Below are 16,898 nucleotides of genomic sequence, written 5' to 3' on the forward strand. Positions count from 1 at the left end.
TGTAGCTACTCTGTGTAAGAAAAGACCTGCCAATAATGGAAATGTTGGAAGTTTGTACCCTGTAGCTACTCTGTGTAAGAAAAGACCTGCCAATATGTTCCCTTAAAGATCACAGCCTAGAGAACTCTATGAAGGTATTCTACTCTGCCACATGAAGTCACACAACAAAAAACACAAGAACAAGCTAATACTAAAGGGGAAATGAAAAAAATAAAATTATTATGTAGAAGGCAAACAAGGTGAAAAGATGGCATATAGACAGTGCAAGATAATAGCAAATGCTAAGTGGTTATATAAATGTAAATAGATTTAAGTATTTCAGTTAGATGGATGAAATAGAAAGAAGAAAAACCAACAATAACTGTCTAACAAGAGACACACCTTAATGCTAAGGATTCAGGAAAGATTAAATTGAAATGTCAGACAAAGCTATACTAGGCAAACACTGATGAAAAGGAAGCTTTGCTAGAATTTAAGAGAGCATTAAAGGCCATGTGATTGATTACAAAGCTGTTACAGCACTGGAGAAACAGTGTTGGTTAACTGATGGCCACATAAAATATTGATAAACCTTAACCTCTTCCTCATATTGAACACAGATTTGAATCTAGAAATAGATGAATTGGTGCTTTATGACAAAAGTTAATGCTACAGAGCAGTAGGAAAAGAATATTTCTCCAATAAATGATGCTAAATCAAACATGAACTCTACCTCATAACATACACAGAAGTTAATTCTTTATGAATTATGACTGTTGCTGTAAAGGTACAACAATGTTCTAAAAGATAACAGAAGCAAATATCTCCGTGTCCTGGGAATAGGGGCCTATTTCTTAAACAGGGCTCTATAAGACATTACCCACAGAGGAAAAGATTGATCATTTAATCTGTTTTAAAATTTGGAATGTTTGTTGATAGGAATTTGCCATTAGGAGAGTAAAAATGTACACCGCCAATGGAAAATGTATTTACAAAGCAAATAGAACAGACAAAATACTCAGATCCAGAATTACTACAAATTAATAAGAAAAGGTCAGTGCAGTAAAAAATAAATACAAGTTTTAAGTAGAAACTTGATTTTGGAGTGGAGTATCCACTCACCAGCTGCTCTGTTCATTGGAAACCCTATTCAGGGTCGCTATGAGTCGGAACCAACTTGATGGCGCTTAACAACAGCAACAACAATCCAGTCATCAAAAGCTGAAAAGTTTCCCAATTTCATTACTCATCAAGGAAATGTTACTTTAAATGACAATAAGACAACTGTACACTCATGAGAATTACTAATTTTAAGACTGATAATACTAAATGTCCAGGATACAGAATAAGCAGAACTCTGAGGCACCATTGGTGGGAGTAAAAATCGCTTTGTCTAACTAAGCTTGAGAACTAAAATGACATATGCCTATACCTAGTACCTTTCACTCTGGGTTATGTACCCATCAGAAATGTGCGCGCTACAAATATGCACCAAAAGACTCAAATAAGAAAGTGTATCCTAGTCCTGGGGAGGCGCTGTGGAATAATGCATTGGATGAACTGTAAGGTTGGTTTGAATTGCAAAATCGGCTGTTCAAGTTCTCTAGTTGCTCCTTGGAAACCCTGCATTTGGGGGTAGCTTTGAGTCAGAACTGACTTTAAGGCACTTAACAACAACATCATCCTAGCATTACTTGTATTGACCCTTAATTAGAAATAACACAGATGCCCATCATTAGAATTGGTCTTTTGAGGTATATTCATAAATTGGGATACCATATGTTGTTGGTAAATGTTGTCAAATCAGTTCCAACCCACAGCAATATGGGATACCATATATCAGTAGGCAAAAGTAATTTGTGGTGTTGGAAGACACGTTTGGGTAGGAATGATTGAGTAGTGATTGGGAAGAAACTGGGAGTAACATGAGGAGAACTTGAGAGATGTGGACGGTTTAGTTCTTGACCTTGGAAGTAGTTACTCAGTATTCGTGTTGTGGTGTCATGACTTGTCAAGCTTTGTAACTTAAGCTTCTGAAAATGTTATATTTTAATTTAAAAAGTTAAAATTCTGAAAGAAGTGCCAAGTATTGTCAGATGCCATAGAAATTTCAAGAGAGATCAAGACTGAAAACCATATTACAAAAACTAACCTATTGCCTTCTAGTCAAATCTGACCCTGTAGGGCAGAGTAGAATTGCCCCACCCGGGTTCCAAGGCTGGAATCTTTATGGAAGCACACTGCCACATCTTTCTGCAGTGTAGCGCTTATGGGTTTAGACCTTTTAGCTAGCAGCTGAGCCCTGAACCACTCACAGTATCAACCAGGACTTCTAGAAGACTGTTTTGAGGTTTGACAATTAAAGAAGTCAGTGCAGTCGTATGTTTGTAACATTTATTTTCACCATGCATTCTAGTGATATATGCGGAGGTAAATGCAATCACTGCCTTTTCAGAACAATTATATAGTTTTTATCTCATTAAAATAAATTATCAAGAGAATGAAAAGGCAGCCTACAGAATGGGAGAAGACAATGCAAATTTTATGTTCAGTAAAGGCCTAGTATGTAGAACATATAAAGAATCCATACCTCAACAACAAAAAGATCAATAGCCCAGTTGAAAATTAAGCAAAGGGAAAATGCTGCCCCTGTCACCCTCAACATGGAGACTTCACAATGAAGTGCTCAAAATGCCTCAAGTTGAAGCTGAAGGAGAAGGAGCTGCCTTAGGTGCTCATTCTGTCATCCCTGATGATGTCCTCTGTGGTAGTTTTGTCACTATCTAATCACTGGAGGAATAATTTTAAGATGTTGTTGTAAAACCTCCAGATGTTGGCTTCTATAGTTGATGAGCATGGATGTCACAGGCCAGTAGCATTCTTGGTCTACAGAATAAATGGATAGTATATTATAAAGTCCTGGTGTACAGCTGTAGAATAAGCACGGAATAGCTAACCACTAGGTCAAGAACTAAAATAGAATATGCCTATACTTAGGACTTTTCACTAGGTTGTATACCCAGCAGAAAGATGTGCTTCAAACCCATCAGCAGCTCTTCAGAAACCTATACAGAGTCACGATGACCTGGAAACAACTTGACGGCACTTAACAACATTATGGAAGGACTCACTTCCAGCTTTATGTTTGCAATAGGAAGTTTACGTTTAATGATCCTGGATCAGTCCAGGGTATCACAGCATTCCAAATCTAAATACATACCTTATACTCATTTGACATTATGGTGTTGGAGGAGAATATTGAAAGTGCCATGGGCTTCCAAAAGAACCAACAGATCTATGTTGGAAGAAGTGCAGCCAGAGTGCTCCTTGGAGGCCAGGATGGCCAAATTTTGTCTCTCCTACTTCAGACATATTGTCAGGAGGGACCAGTTGCTGGAGAAGGCTATCCTGTTTGGTAAGGTGGAGGGTCAGAGAAAAAAGAGGAAGACCCCCAGTGAGATGTATTGGCAGAGTGGCAGCATCAGTGGGCTCAAATGTGGTAACGATAGTGAGGTTGGCCCAGGATTGGGCAGTGTTGCATTCTGCAGTGCATAAGGTCGCTATGAGTTGGTACCGACTCGATGGCACCTAACAACAACAATTCATTTGACTTATCTGTGTTTTAATGAGTTTTATTATGACTAGAATATTCATGAGAATGAAACTGCTGGGCTATCTGATGAGTTAAATTACTGTTTGAGAAGCAAGCAATGTATATTAGATGTGTTCCTGTTAAAGAAGTTTTAAAGGCTGCATCTATCCTTGTATATGAAATGTGGAAAAGGATGAAAAGTGCAGAGAAAGAAAAATGTCGTGGATACCCATTCAAACTTGGACTAAAATTTTACTATTAAAGAAAGAAGCTTATTACAGTAGTTTTTCCTGATGACCTAGACTGATAACACCCAACGATGCTAAATGGCATTTTCTTCTTTGTTTTTTATTTCTTAGAGAAATATTTTATGTCTACAACTTTAACATTAAATAAAGTGATCAGTTTTTACAAGCCTTGAAGAAAAGAAAAGGAGGCAAAGGACTTAAATAGATATTTCTCCAAAAAAGATAATCATGAACAACAAACACATGAAAAAATGTTCAACATTTTTAGTGTTGTTAGCTGCTGTCGAATAGATTCTAAGCAGAATAGAACTGCTCCATAGGATTTTCTTGGAGGAGTCCTGGTGTGGCCCTGTGGGTTAATGTACTGGACTGTAAGGTCAGTTTGAACTGCAATGTTAGTGGTTCAAGCTCACCAGCCACTCCTTGAAAACCCTGTATAGGATTGCTGTTAGAACCAACTTGACGGCACTTAATATCCACAACAGTCTTAAGGAGAGGAGCCCTGGTGGCACACTCTCTCTAGTTAAAGTACTTTACTGCTAGTCAAAAGTTTGGTGGTTCAAACCCTCTAGGCTCCTCCACAGCAGACAGGTGTGACATTCGGCTTCTATACAGATTACGGATTTTGAAACAATATGGAACACTTTGTCTCTTTTCATGCCGGGTTGCTATGAGTCAGAATTGACTTGACAACAACGGGTTTTGGTTTGGAATCTTAATGTAAGCAGGTCACCAGGCCTATTGCCACAGTGGTGCTTGTTGGCTTTGAGCCACCAACCTTTCGGTTAGCAGGCCTGCTGAAACCATTTGTGCCACTCAGGATTCTCCTTGTTACTATACATCTGTTGGTCTTTTGGAGTCCTGGTGTAGCTCTGTAGGATAAGCACTCAACCACAATGTTGGTTTGAACCGCGGCGTTGGCAGTTCAAAGTCACCAGCCACTCTTTGGAAATGCTATATAGGGTCATTTTGGGTTGGAACCGACTCGATGACACACAACTGATCTTTTTTTTTTTTTGGCTTTTGAATGCTTATTAAGTATCCCATAATTTTCAGAATAGTCTTCATTTACAAGTTAAATATCTTCATTTTAGAAAATTAATGTATGAGATTCATTTGAAAAAATTAATTCACAATCGTGCATTGATTTATTATAATACACTTTGAAAATAGTTTATAATGTTAAAGGAAAGGAAAAGTTGCTTTTATTTATTTAAATAATTTGCCAATTTTTAGAAAGCTACTTTATTATCTTGTAAGAAGGAAAAGGATTCATTGATAATGAATCTGACCGATGGCCATCTACTTACCTAGGGATGATGACAAATTAAAAGTTAATATTGATGGCTGCATGATAACTCTTCAAGAAGTGTATTTAATTTGAAAAGAAAATAGATTTTTTTACTCTATGAGCATAATTGTATTCTCTGAAACCCTGTACAGGGTCGCTATGGGTCGGAACTGACTCGACGGCACTTCAACAACAAACATGTTATATTTTTACCTTATTTAAATTCATCAAACTTCATTTTGATCTAAGGAACAGAAAGCAGGGGGGCCTCTTCCAGGTCAGGCCACATAATGTGGTTATTTTGGTCATAAATATTTAGTGAATTTCTAGTCTTCTATAGCTGTCTTTCATTTGAACTGCAAGGTCCGTGGTTCAAGCTCACCAGCTGCTCCTTAGAAACCCTGTACAGGGTCACTATGGGTCGGAATCGATTCGATGACACTTAACAACAACAACAATAGCTGTCTTTATGAAAGATAGGACCTTCAACCCTGAGACTCACCTAAAATGCATATTCCTAGATTCTTCCCCAACGTACCAAATCAGAATTTCTGGGAATGGAGCCCTGCAATTTGAATTTTTAACAATCATCTCTAGATGATGCTTGTGCATAATAAAATTTGAAAGGTATTCCTATTTAGATTCATCTTCCTTTTCTCTGAAAATAACATCTTCCAGAAAACTAATTTTTGAGCCGTGAAACTGATGGTTTTAAAGCATAGAGACATAGTGACCATATATGGGGATATGGTTTAAGTAAACAGTTGATCTACATAACTAAATAAAACTAAGATATATAGTTAAATGAAAATTGATGTCTCTCTCTTGTCTCAGATTTTTCCACTTTGGCATTAACTTTTATAATTAGAAAACCTAAATAGTTTTCATTATTAATAAATTTTAAAATAATTTTATAATCATCAGATGAAAAATCAACTCTAGAACAGAAACCTCTTAAGCTAGCTGCTCCACAAGTCCCACCCAAGAAGCCTACTCCACCCACCAAAGCCAATAATTTATTGAGATCTCCTGGTATAGTGTATCCAAAGCGACCGGAAAAACCAGTTCCTCCACCACCTCCTATAGCCAAGTAAGTTTTCCCAATTTTAAATTAGCTTATTGATTTACCTATCATTTACCTAAATGCCTTGTTTGCCTTTATAAATCCAAAATGATTTTTAAATTATTTTCTGCATTTTCTCTATAGGTTGAAATTATTCTGTATTAATTATTTCACTCTAGGTATTCACTTGTTAAATCGTTTTTACACTTCTGATTATATTGTGATCAGTCTTAGGACAGATGTTTGTAGTTATGGAAATTGTTTAACAGAGCAGAAAGAAATCAGTGTTCTATGCTGTCAAATGTTTAATGTCATTAAACCACGTTTTAAAAAATGGTTGTGTTTCACTTACAAGTGATTTTTTTATATGTTTTTTTTTTCTCAATTCAGGGTTAATGGGGAAGTTTCTACCATCTCATCAAAATTTGAAACTGAGCCAGTATCAAAACCAAAGCTAGAATCTGAGCAGTTACCACTGAGACCAAAATCAGTAGAACTAGATTCCTTTGTAATGAAAAGCTCGAAAGAAACAGGTAAGTCAACATGTAGAAAGGTATATTTTTAAAAAGTTAATATAGTTTTCAGAAACTATTTAAAAATAAGAGACTTCTATATACATTTTGTATGTGGTTAGCTATAATGGAAATTTAAAAAATGTATGTAGCCAAAATTAAAAATGAAATGAAACTAAGAACTAAAAGAAAATAAATATCTAAGACCAAGTAATTTTTTGTGTGTGTGCTGAGATGGATGTTGAAAAATCATCTACCAATTAGTCTGTACGTTCACCACAGAATTACGATGTTGTTGTTGTTAAGTGCCTTAGAGTCAGTTCCAACTCATAGCCACCCTGAATAGGTTTTCCGAGGAGTGATGAGGTGGTACCACATTTAAATATGTTTTATTTTTCAAAGTTAAAAAATGAGATGATTTTGTCTTTCAGTATCAGCACTTTATTAGTTATTGTTACTAAGTGCCGTCAGATTGACACCCGAGTCATAGTGACCCTATACAGGGTTTCTGAGGCTATAAATCTTTACAGGAGCAGAAAGCCTCATCTTTCTCCTGCAGAACCAGCTGGTAGTTTTGAACTGCTGACGTTGATGTTAACAGCCTGATTTGTAACCACTACGCTATCAGAGCTCCTTCCATTAGCACTTGTGGTTGATGTTAAGTGCCATCGAGGCGATCCTGACCCATAGCAACCCTGTGTAGGGTTTCCAAAGAGCAGCTGGTGAGTTTGAACTGCCAACCTTGCAGTTCAAACGGCTTTGCAGTCTGGCACATTAACCCACAGCACCACACCAGGACTCCTCCATCAGCACTAGACAATGTTTAAAAAGAATGTTTTTATTTCTCCACTTCTCTGGAAGAGTTTAATTTCCCTTGCAAAAATGTAGGCTTTTTATGATTCTCATATGTATCCGCAGGCTTCACTTCTTAATGTTCTCTAAGCTTCAGGACTGATTTCTCAGGCCACTGTTTTTGTTGTTGTTAAGTGCCATCGAGTCGGTTCTGACCCATAGCGACCCTGAACAGGGTTTCCGAGGCTGTAAATCTTTACAGGAGCAGATAGCCTCATCTTTCTCCTGCGGAACCGCTGGCAGTTTCGAACCGCTGACCTTGTGGTTCATAGCCCGATTCGTAACCACTATGCTACCAGAGCTCCTTGTTGTTGTTGTTGTTGTTAAGTGCCGTCGAGTCGGTTCCGACCCATAGCGACCCTGAACAGGGTTTCCGAGGGTGTAAATCTTTACGGGAGTAGAAAGCCTCATCTTTTTCCCGAGGAGCTGCTGGTAGTTTCGAACTGTTGACCTTAAGGTTCACAGCCCGATTCGTAACCACTCCTTAATCATCTTTATTTCTCTACTTCGAACTTTTTTCAAGTCTTTGTACCCATTCTTTGCAAAATACTAAACTTGCAACAAAAAAGTCTTGATACAAGATCTAGCAATTAATAAACAGTACCATGCAATCAGTTATACTGGTGGTGGTTACTGTATAATGCTTTGCATTTGCTTTTAGTTTCTACTTTTTCTATGCACTTTCTCATATTTTTCTTATTTTATCTTTACAATAATTATAGGAGGCTTATGATATTTTTCCTTATTTAGCATCTAAGGAAAGTAAGCTATGTTGTTAAGTGCTGTCGAGTCAGTTCCGACCCATAGCGACCCTGTATAGGGTTTCCAAGGAGCTGCTGGTGAGCTTGAACTGCCGATCTTGCACTTCAAAGGGCTTTGCAGTCTGGCGTGTTAACCCACAGTGCCACACCAGGACTCCTAAAGTAAGCTATAGAGAGATGAAATGTCCAACGTTACGTAAATCAAAAGAGAACTCTTTAAAAAAAAAACCCTTTATATAAAGTATTTGATGATACTCTTTAAAATGTTAAAATCTGTCTTAATATTATAATTTTTAGCTTCAGTATTATCATTTGCTATTTATATTTTAACTTGAAGCCCAGTTACACTTAGCTGGTTTTTCTGTGATCATTTTGTAATATGTGCTATTCTTGAGTTTTTTTCTCTTCAGTTTGCCAGTGTGAAAGCTCTGACTTAAGCATGTCCTCCTTGATTCTTTCAATGTGAATGCTTTTTAGAGTCTTTCCTTACATATTTGTATACTGCCTGCTCTAAATGAAGCCATATGCATTACTAGTTTCTGAGAATTGAGATGTTGGTTGCATGTTAGAACATGTCAGTATGTTTTGACTGGTGAAAATTGTTCTTATTTACTATTATGTAAAGAAAAAAAATCTTTATGACTTTAGAAAAAAATCCTATGTTCCTTTTTATTAAAGATAGGAGTGAAAAATAAAATTCTACCTGGTTATATTATGTTATGATTTAAAGTATAGCTAGAAGTCTGTTTTCAAAAGTAATTACTGGAGGAAAAAAGTTAGTTTACATAGTTTTTAATCTGGAAAGCAAAACATCAGTTGATAACCATCTTTTGAATGTCTCTTATTTTTTACATCCTTTATCACAAAAGTCTTAAATTTGATAGGAAGGAGTAGTAATTAGTCTTGTGTTTGTTTTTATGTTTTGTATTATATGTAAACATTTGCTTATTATGTTTATTTGAAGGTATTAGAAAGTTTTAAAGCATATGTAAATTACAAGAAATCCACTTTTTAAAAGTTTCCTGTATACTGTCACCAGTGACCTTTGTTCCCTTTGCTACAGTTTTATTTACCAATGTCAAACTAATTGGTACTTGAGTATTACAGAGTTTTTTGGTCCCATTCCTGTCTTAACTTACATTTATTGCCATTATTTTTTGTTTCAAAAACAAAGAGACTTTATGGAACGTTTGAAAACTTCTAGTTTGTGTTTTATTTTTTTTCCATCAAATAATTAGATTCTAATAAGATGAATGGAAGTTCAAAGCTGTAGATCTATAATCCATTCCAGTGAATGCCTAAACTGCTGTTCTTTATTGCATCGACTGTCAGCCTGGTTTTGGAGTACCCACTTTTGCATATCTTGTAAAACTCAGAAATGCATATTTGGGGAATTGAGTTTATAGTAAGCAGTAGGTATTTACTAAGCAAGCTGTAATATTCTCAGTACTGTTTTAGGGAAAATCTTATGCTAACATAAGAAAGACATCATTGGTGGCAGGAAATATCCATTTTTCCAAACCCGAGTTCAGAGGGTCTTCTTTACTTACTGTTTTTATTAGAATATCACTAGTTCTTAATGCTTGCACTTTAAAAGTGTTTTACCTCTCTTCTGGAGATGCTGACACTTCATATTCAGCATTAAGTTTGACACGTCTTTTAATTTATAATTTTGAATTGGCTTGAGGTTTAAAAGTTTTTTAAAAGTAATATATGAAGTGACCCCATAATATATGCATTAGAACACTTAAAACATATCCCTTATTGCATTAAAACTTTATTAGGAACTTCATTATTATATAAAATATTTTGTGATGAAATCATATGGTAAAAAGTACACTAAACTACTTTTTTTTAATGTGAACTTTATTTATTACCTAATGGGTATTGTATGCAAGTTTAATCTTTCTTCATCAGTCCTCTCACTTGCAATTAAATGATGTAGTGTATCTACTAAGAATCCCCACTTGTTGTTGTTGTGAAGTGCCGTTGAGTCAGTTCCGACCTATAGCGACCCTGTATAGGGTTTCTTTCCAAGGAGCAGCTGGTGAGCTTAAACCGCCAACCTTGCATTTCAAACAGCTTTGCAGTCTGGCTCATTAACCCACAGCACCACACCAGGATTTCCTACTGGATAGTAGTTAATCACTTGGCTAATAAAGGTCTACTTTTCAAATCCACCATCTGCTTCTGTAAAGATTTATAACTTGTAAACCCTATCGGGGTAGTTTATTTTGTCCTTAAGGGTCAATCAATGTTAAGTCAGTATGGACAAGTGGTTTAGTTTTAGGATATCTACTACACTTATTAGAATGCTCGACATGGAAGTTATTACAAATGTTATTTTCCTTCTTTCCTCCCTTCTCCATTTTAAACCCATTTCATATTTTTTCTTCTCTAATCCATTGTTGTTATTGTTATTAAGTGCTTGTAACATAGTTGTTGTTGTGAAGTACCCTAGAGTTGGTCTCACTCATAGTGAGCCTGCACAGGGTTTGTGAGGCTGTAAATCTCCATGGGAGCAGAACACCTCATCTTTCTTTCGCGGAACCACTGGTAGTTTCGAACTGCTGACCACTATGCTACCAGAGCTCCTTTGTAACATAGTAGATTATCTAATGATTTGTTGTTGTTAGGTGCCTTCGAGTTGGTACCAACTCATAGCGACCCTATGCACAGAAAAATGAAACATTGCCCAATAATGGGCCAACCTCATTACTGTTGCCATGCTTGAGTTCATCAATGATGCCACTTGGCCAGTCCATCTCGTTGGGGGTCTTCCTCTTTTTCTCTGACCTTCACCTTACCAAGCATGATATCCTTCTCCAGCGACTGGTCCCTCTTAACAATATGTCCGAAGTATGAAAGACGAAGTTTGGCCATCTTGGTCTCCAAAGATGGATCTTCCAAAATGGATCTGTTGGTTCTTTTGGCAGCCCATGGCACTTTCAATATTCTTCTCCACATCATAACTCAAATGCATCAGTTCTTCTACGGTCTTCCTTATTCACTGTCCAGCTTTCACATCCATATGAGGTTATTGGAGATACCATGGCTTGGGTCAGGCACACTTTAGTCCTCAAGCTGACATCTTTGCTCTTCAACACTTTAGAAAGGCCTTGTGTGGCAGATTTGCCTAATGCAATACGTCATCTAATTTCTTGACTGCTGCTTCTGTGAGTGTTGATAGTTGATCCAAGAAGAATGAAGTCCTTGACGATGTCAATCTTTTCTCTGTTTATCAGAATGCTGTTTATTGGCCCATTGGTGAGGATTTTTGTTTTCTTTACATTGAAATGCAATGCATACCGAAGGCTGTGCTCTTATGATCTTAATCAGTAAATGTTTTAAGTTCTCCTCACTTTCAGAAAAAAGGTTGCCGTCATCTGCGTATCACAGGTTGTTAATGAGTCTTCCTCCAATCCTGATGCCACATTTTTCTTCATATAACCCAGCTTCTTGGATTATTTGCTCAGCATACAGTTTGAATAAGTATGGTGAAAGAATAACCTTGTCGCACACCTTTCTTAATTTTAAACCATTCGGTGTTCTCATGTTCTGTTCAAACAACTGCTTCTTGGTCCAGGTACAGATTCCTCATGAGCACAATTAAGTGTTCCGAAATACTCATACCTTGCAGTGTTTGTTGTCCATAGCGTTTGCGTGGTCAATAAAGCAAACATCTTTCGGATATTCTCTACTTTCAGCCAAGATCCATTGGATATCATCAATGATATCTCTTGTTCCACATCCTCTTCTGAATCCTGATTAAACCCCTGGAAGTTCTCTGTCAGTGTATTTTTGCAGCTGTTTCTGTATTACCTTTAGTCAAACTTTACTCGCGTGGGATATCAAAGAGATTGATGATTTCTGCATTCTGTTGGGTCACTTCTCTTTAGAATGGGCAAAAATACGGATCTTTTCCAATCAGTTACCCAGATAGTCGTCCTCCAAATTTCTTAGCAGAAATGAGTGAGTGCCTCCTGCGCCGCCTCACTTTCTTAAAAGATTTAAATTTTTATTCCATCAATTCCTGGTGCCTTGTTCTTTGCCAATTCTATCAATGCACCTTGGACATCCTCTTTCAGTTTCATTGGTTCTTGATCATAAGCTACTTCTTGAAATGGTTGAACATTAACCAGTTCCTTTTGGTACAGTGACTCTATTTATTCCTCCCATCTTCTCTTGATGCTTTCTGCATTATTCTTGATTTGTGCAGAGAATCTTTCAATAACAAAAGTCAAGGCTTGAATTTTTTCTTCATTTCTCCTAGCTTGAGAAATGCTGAGCGTGTTCTTCCCTTTTGGTTTTCTGATTACAGATCTTTGCACAGTTTGCTGTAATATTTGGCTTTATCTTCTTGAGCTAATCTTTGAAATTTTCTGTTCAGCTCTTATACCTCCTCATTTGCTTTAGCATCTCTACGTTGGAGAGCAAGTTTTAGTGTCTCTTCTGACATCTGGTTTGACCTTATCCTCCTTTCTTGTCTTCTTAATGACTTTGCGCTTTTTTTCATGTATGATGTTCATCCCACAACTCAGGTTGTGGTTTCAAGGTCTTTGGTCTTCAGTGTTTAATGTATCAAATCTGTTCTTCAGATGATCTCTAAATTCAAGTGGGATATATTCAATATCATATTTTGGCTCTCATGGACTTGATTTCATTTTCTTCAGCTTCAGTTTGAATTTGCATTCCAGACAAAAATAGACTCAGAAGAAGCAGTGACAAACTACTTCCGAATATTTAGCATTGAAACCTTATGAATAACAGAGAAGCACTGTCAGATATAGTGCCAGAAAATGAGCCCCTCAGGTTGGAAGGCTCTCAAAATGCAACTGGGGAAGAGCTGCCTCCTCCAAGTAGAGTTGACTGTGATGACACGAATGGAGTAAAACCCATGGGAGAAAAGCCCGTGGGACATTCGTTTGCTGATGGGGCATAACTCAAAAGGAAGAGAAACAGCTGTAAACATCCATTGAAAATCAAAACATGGAATGTATAATGTATGAATCTGGGAAAATTGGAAGTTGTTAAAAATGAAATGGAACGCATAAACATCAATATATTGGGCATTAGTGAGCTGAAATGGACTGGTATTGGCCATTTTCAATCTGACAACCACATGGTTTACTTTGCTGGAACTGACAAATTGAAGAGGAGTGGTGTTGCATTCTTTTGACAAAAAGAACATATCCAGATCAGTTACGAGGTACAACTCAGTCTGTGATAGGATAATATCCATGTACCTACAGGGAAGATCAGTTATTATTCAAATTTACGCACCAACCACTAAAGCCAGTGAGGGTGAAATAGAAGAATTCTACCAACTTCTTCTATCTGAAATTGGTCAAACATGCAATCAATATGTAGTGATCATTACTGGTGATTGAAATGCACAGGTTGGGAGCAAAGAAGAAGGATCAGTAGTTGGAAAATATGGCCTTGGTGATAGAAATGATGCTGGAGAACGCATGATAGAATTCTGCAAAACCAATGATTTGTTCATTTCAAATACCTTCTTTAGACAGCATAACAGACGACAATACACATGGACCTCACCAGATGGAACACATAGAACTCAAATTGACTACATCTGTGGAAAGAGAGAATGGAAAAGCTCTATATCATCAGTGAAAACAAGGCCAGAGGCAGACTGTAGAACAGATCATCAATTACTCATATGCAAATTAGAACTGAAGTTGAAGAAAATGAACACAAGTCCACAAGTGCCAAAATATGACCTTGACTATATCCCACCTGAATTTAGAGATCATCTGAAGAAGCTGAAGGAAATGAAAACAAGTCCACGAGAGCCAAAATATCTTAATGATTATTCCCTTTAATTCCTTTAATAAATTCCTTAAGTGTTTTATACATTGTTGTCAACTGCTGTCAAATTGTTTCCAACTCTTAGCCACCCTGTAGAGAGTTTCTGTGGAGCGACTGGTGGGTTTGAACCACTGACCTTGCAATTAGCCTTCTCTTGCTTATCCTACAGTGCTTTTGTTGTTGTTGCTAAGTGCTGTCAAGTAAATTCTGACTCATAGTGACCCTGTATAGGGTTTCCAAATAGTACCTGGTGAGTTTGAACTGAAGACCTTGCCATTCAAACTGACCTTGTAGTCCAGTGCATTAACCCACAGCATCACACCAAGATATCAGAACATGGTTTCCTGATTTTACTGTAAGGTAGGATTTACAAATTTATCCAGCCACAGAGTGGGTGGTTGTGGTTATGTTCCGTGGAGTTGGTTCCAACTCAGAGCGACCCTTGTACAGGGTTTCTGAGGCTGTACATCTTTACGGGAGCAGAAAGCTCTTCTTTGTCCCGCGGAAGAGCTGGTAGTTTTGAACTGCTGACCTTACGGTTCATAGGCCCATTCATAACCACTACGCTACCAGAATCCTGGTGTGGCGCTGTGGGTTAACGTGCCATACTGCAAAGCTGTTTGAACTGCAAGTTCGGCAGTTCAAGCTCACCAACTGCTCCTTGGAAACCATATGCAGGGTCGCTATGGGTCGGAACCGACTTGACGGCACATAACAACAACAGAGTCGGGGAGGACTTAAAAAAAGTTAAGGAGGAAAGTCTATTGTCTTCTTTTTTAAATTGTAAATTGAAGGTTTACAGAAAAGATCATCAGTTTTACATTCAACAAATCATATGCTCTGTTTCATCTCAGTGATTGCAATCCCGTCCATGCAACAACATTTGTCTCGCTTCTTTCCTATGGGTTGTTGTTATTAATTGCCATTGAGTCAGTTCCAACTGAGGTGTTGCTGGTGAGTTTGAACTGCTGAACTTGCTGTTCAAGCCAAGTTATGGCCCTATGCTTGTCCTATACCAGGACTCCATGTACAAATAACCTCTTTCAACCTCATATGTGAAATTGTGGGCTATATAAATACGTATATATTCCACTCTTCCTCCCAAACTCATTTAGCCTGTGTCTCTGTTCATACATCTACACACAGAACACTTTTGTTCCAAGGTTGTCTGTGTATCACTATTTACCTCTATCCCCTTTAACCCATGCATACCTGTCTCTGTCTGCACCTGTCATTTTTCTGCCACCCTGCCTCTTTTCATATGTTGCCTTCCCTGCCACTCAAGTAACATGTCCCTCTACCCTCTAGCCAGTGATTATTGTCTTTTAATTGTCCCACTTGAATTTAATTTTTGAAGCTCCCTTGTATAAATTGACTTTTGTACATATAGAAAAAGCATAGGGATTCTAGGGATTCTCATGCTATTAGGTCACTTCTTTTTTGATAGGATGAAGTAACTTAAATTCTTCATATATGTTTTCATATATGATATAATGCTTTAAATTGCAAAGCAATTTGGACACCCATGTCTTATTTTTTGTGTTTTTTTTTTCAAATACTTGCTTAGAAATTGTTTTAAGGAAAATCTGCTTCCACTGCTGCTAAATTGTACAGCTTTTATGGTGCAAATATTTCTAAAATAATAATTTTTCAGGTATGTAAAGTTGTTTCAGGTTACTTTGAAGTACAAAATGGAAAATACAGTAGTAACATAGGTATTTCTTTGAGAGCACACAGATGATGAGGTGTCCATAGAAAACAGTATTTTTTCTTTTCTTTTCCTTTTTATTGTTTTTCTGTGATAAATTCTTTCAGGATTAAAAGAAATTTTTAGAGACATATTACTTGATCCAAAAGTCTGTTCATTGTTGAGTACAGAACTTTCTTTCTCTCTTCTGTTTAATGATTATTTTTGTTTGAAAGTTTTGTCTAATGTTTGTTCATTGAACAGAAAAAAATTATGGGTGGGATTTTCTTAGAAAGTGATTGTTAGGTAATTAAAACAAAACCCACTGCCAGTAAATTCATTCTGACTGATAGCTACCTCGTAGGGCACACTAGAACTGTCCCCGTCGTGTTTCCAAGGCTGTAAATATGTTTGGAAGCAGACTGCCACAGCTGTCTCCCCACAGTGACTGGTAGAGTCCAACAGTTGGCCTTTCTGTTAGCAGTTGAGTACCTATGGCCACTGCATTACCAGGGCTCACTGTTGAGTAAAAAACACTCTAAAAAGTGACCTGTGTGTAAACATATATATGCAAAAATGTAGATTACCATGCAGAGATTAAAATGTTAGTTTCTAAAATTCATTTCCTTGGTAGTGTTATATTATAGCAATTATCATATGAAGCATTAATTTTTTTTATATATGTGTGAAATTTCTTTAAGATTGTATTGCTTCTTTTATAATGCAGAATTTTTAAATGATATTTGGCAAATTTTTCTTTTATGATAAAATTTAAATTGGTTTCTTTTATAATTATTTTCATATGTTAATGTCTAAAACTTGACTAAGAGGTAGTGTAATTTAATTTGTAACTATATTATGAGGTGCTACTCTGTTGATTTATTACTCTGACCTCTTAAGAGTAAAGCCCTAAATCATATTTTTGGAAGCAGTTTTGTTGCTCATTGAGTAATTGGCTTCATTTTAGCTTAATGTATAATGAAATTAATGCTAACCATACTTTTCCCTCTTGAACGACTAAAGAATAAATCTAAAATTTAGTATACATCTTACATAAATTTAGATAACCCACAATAACTGTATA

At 36.8% G+C, this 16,898-nt stretch overlaps 1 protein-coding gene across 1 annotated transcript in view; it reads left to right on the forward strand.

The window, feature by feature from the left end:
* Positions 1–16,898, forward strand: part of CD2AP (CD2-associated protein) — a 140,292-nt gene that overhangs the window by 109,937 nt on the left and 13,457 nt on the right. Inside the window, exons 12-13 of the mRNA XM_006860532.1 lie at positions 6,035–6,200; positions 6,564–6,706. Coding sequence (XP_006860594.1) covers positions 6,035–6,200; positions 6,564–6,706 — 309 coding nt within the window. The remainder of the gene's footprint in view (positions 1–6,034; positions 6,201–6,563; positions 6,707–16,898) is intronic.

Source organism: Chrysochloris asiatica, unplaced genomic scaffold (assembly GCF_000296735.1).
Source record: "Chrysochloris asiatica unplaced genomic scaffold, ChrAsi1.0 scaffold00038, whole genome shotgun sequence".
Taxonomy (NCBI): domain Eukaryota; kingdom Metazoa; phylum Chordata; class Mammalia; order Afrosoricida; family Chrysochloridae; genus Chrysochloris; species Chrysochloris asiatica.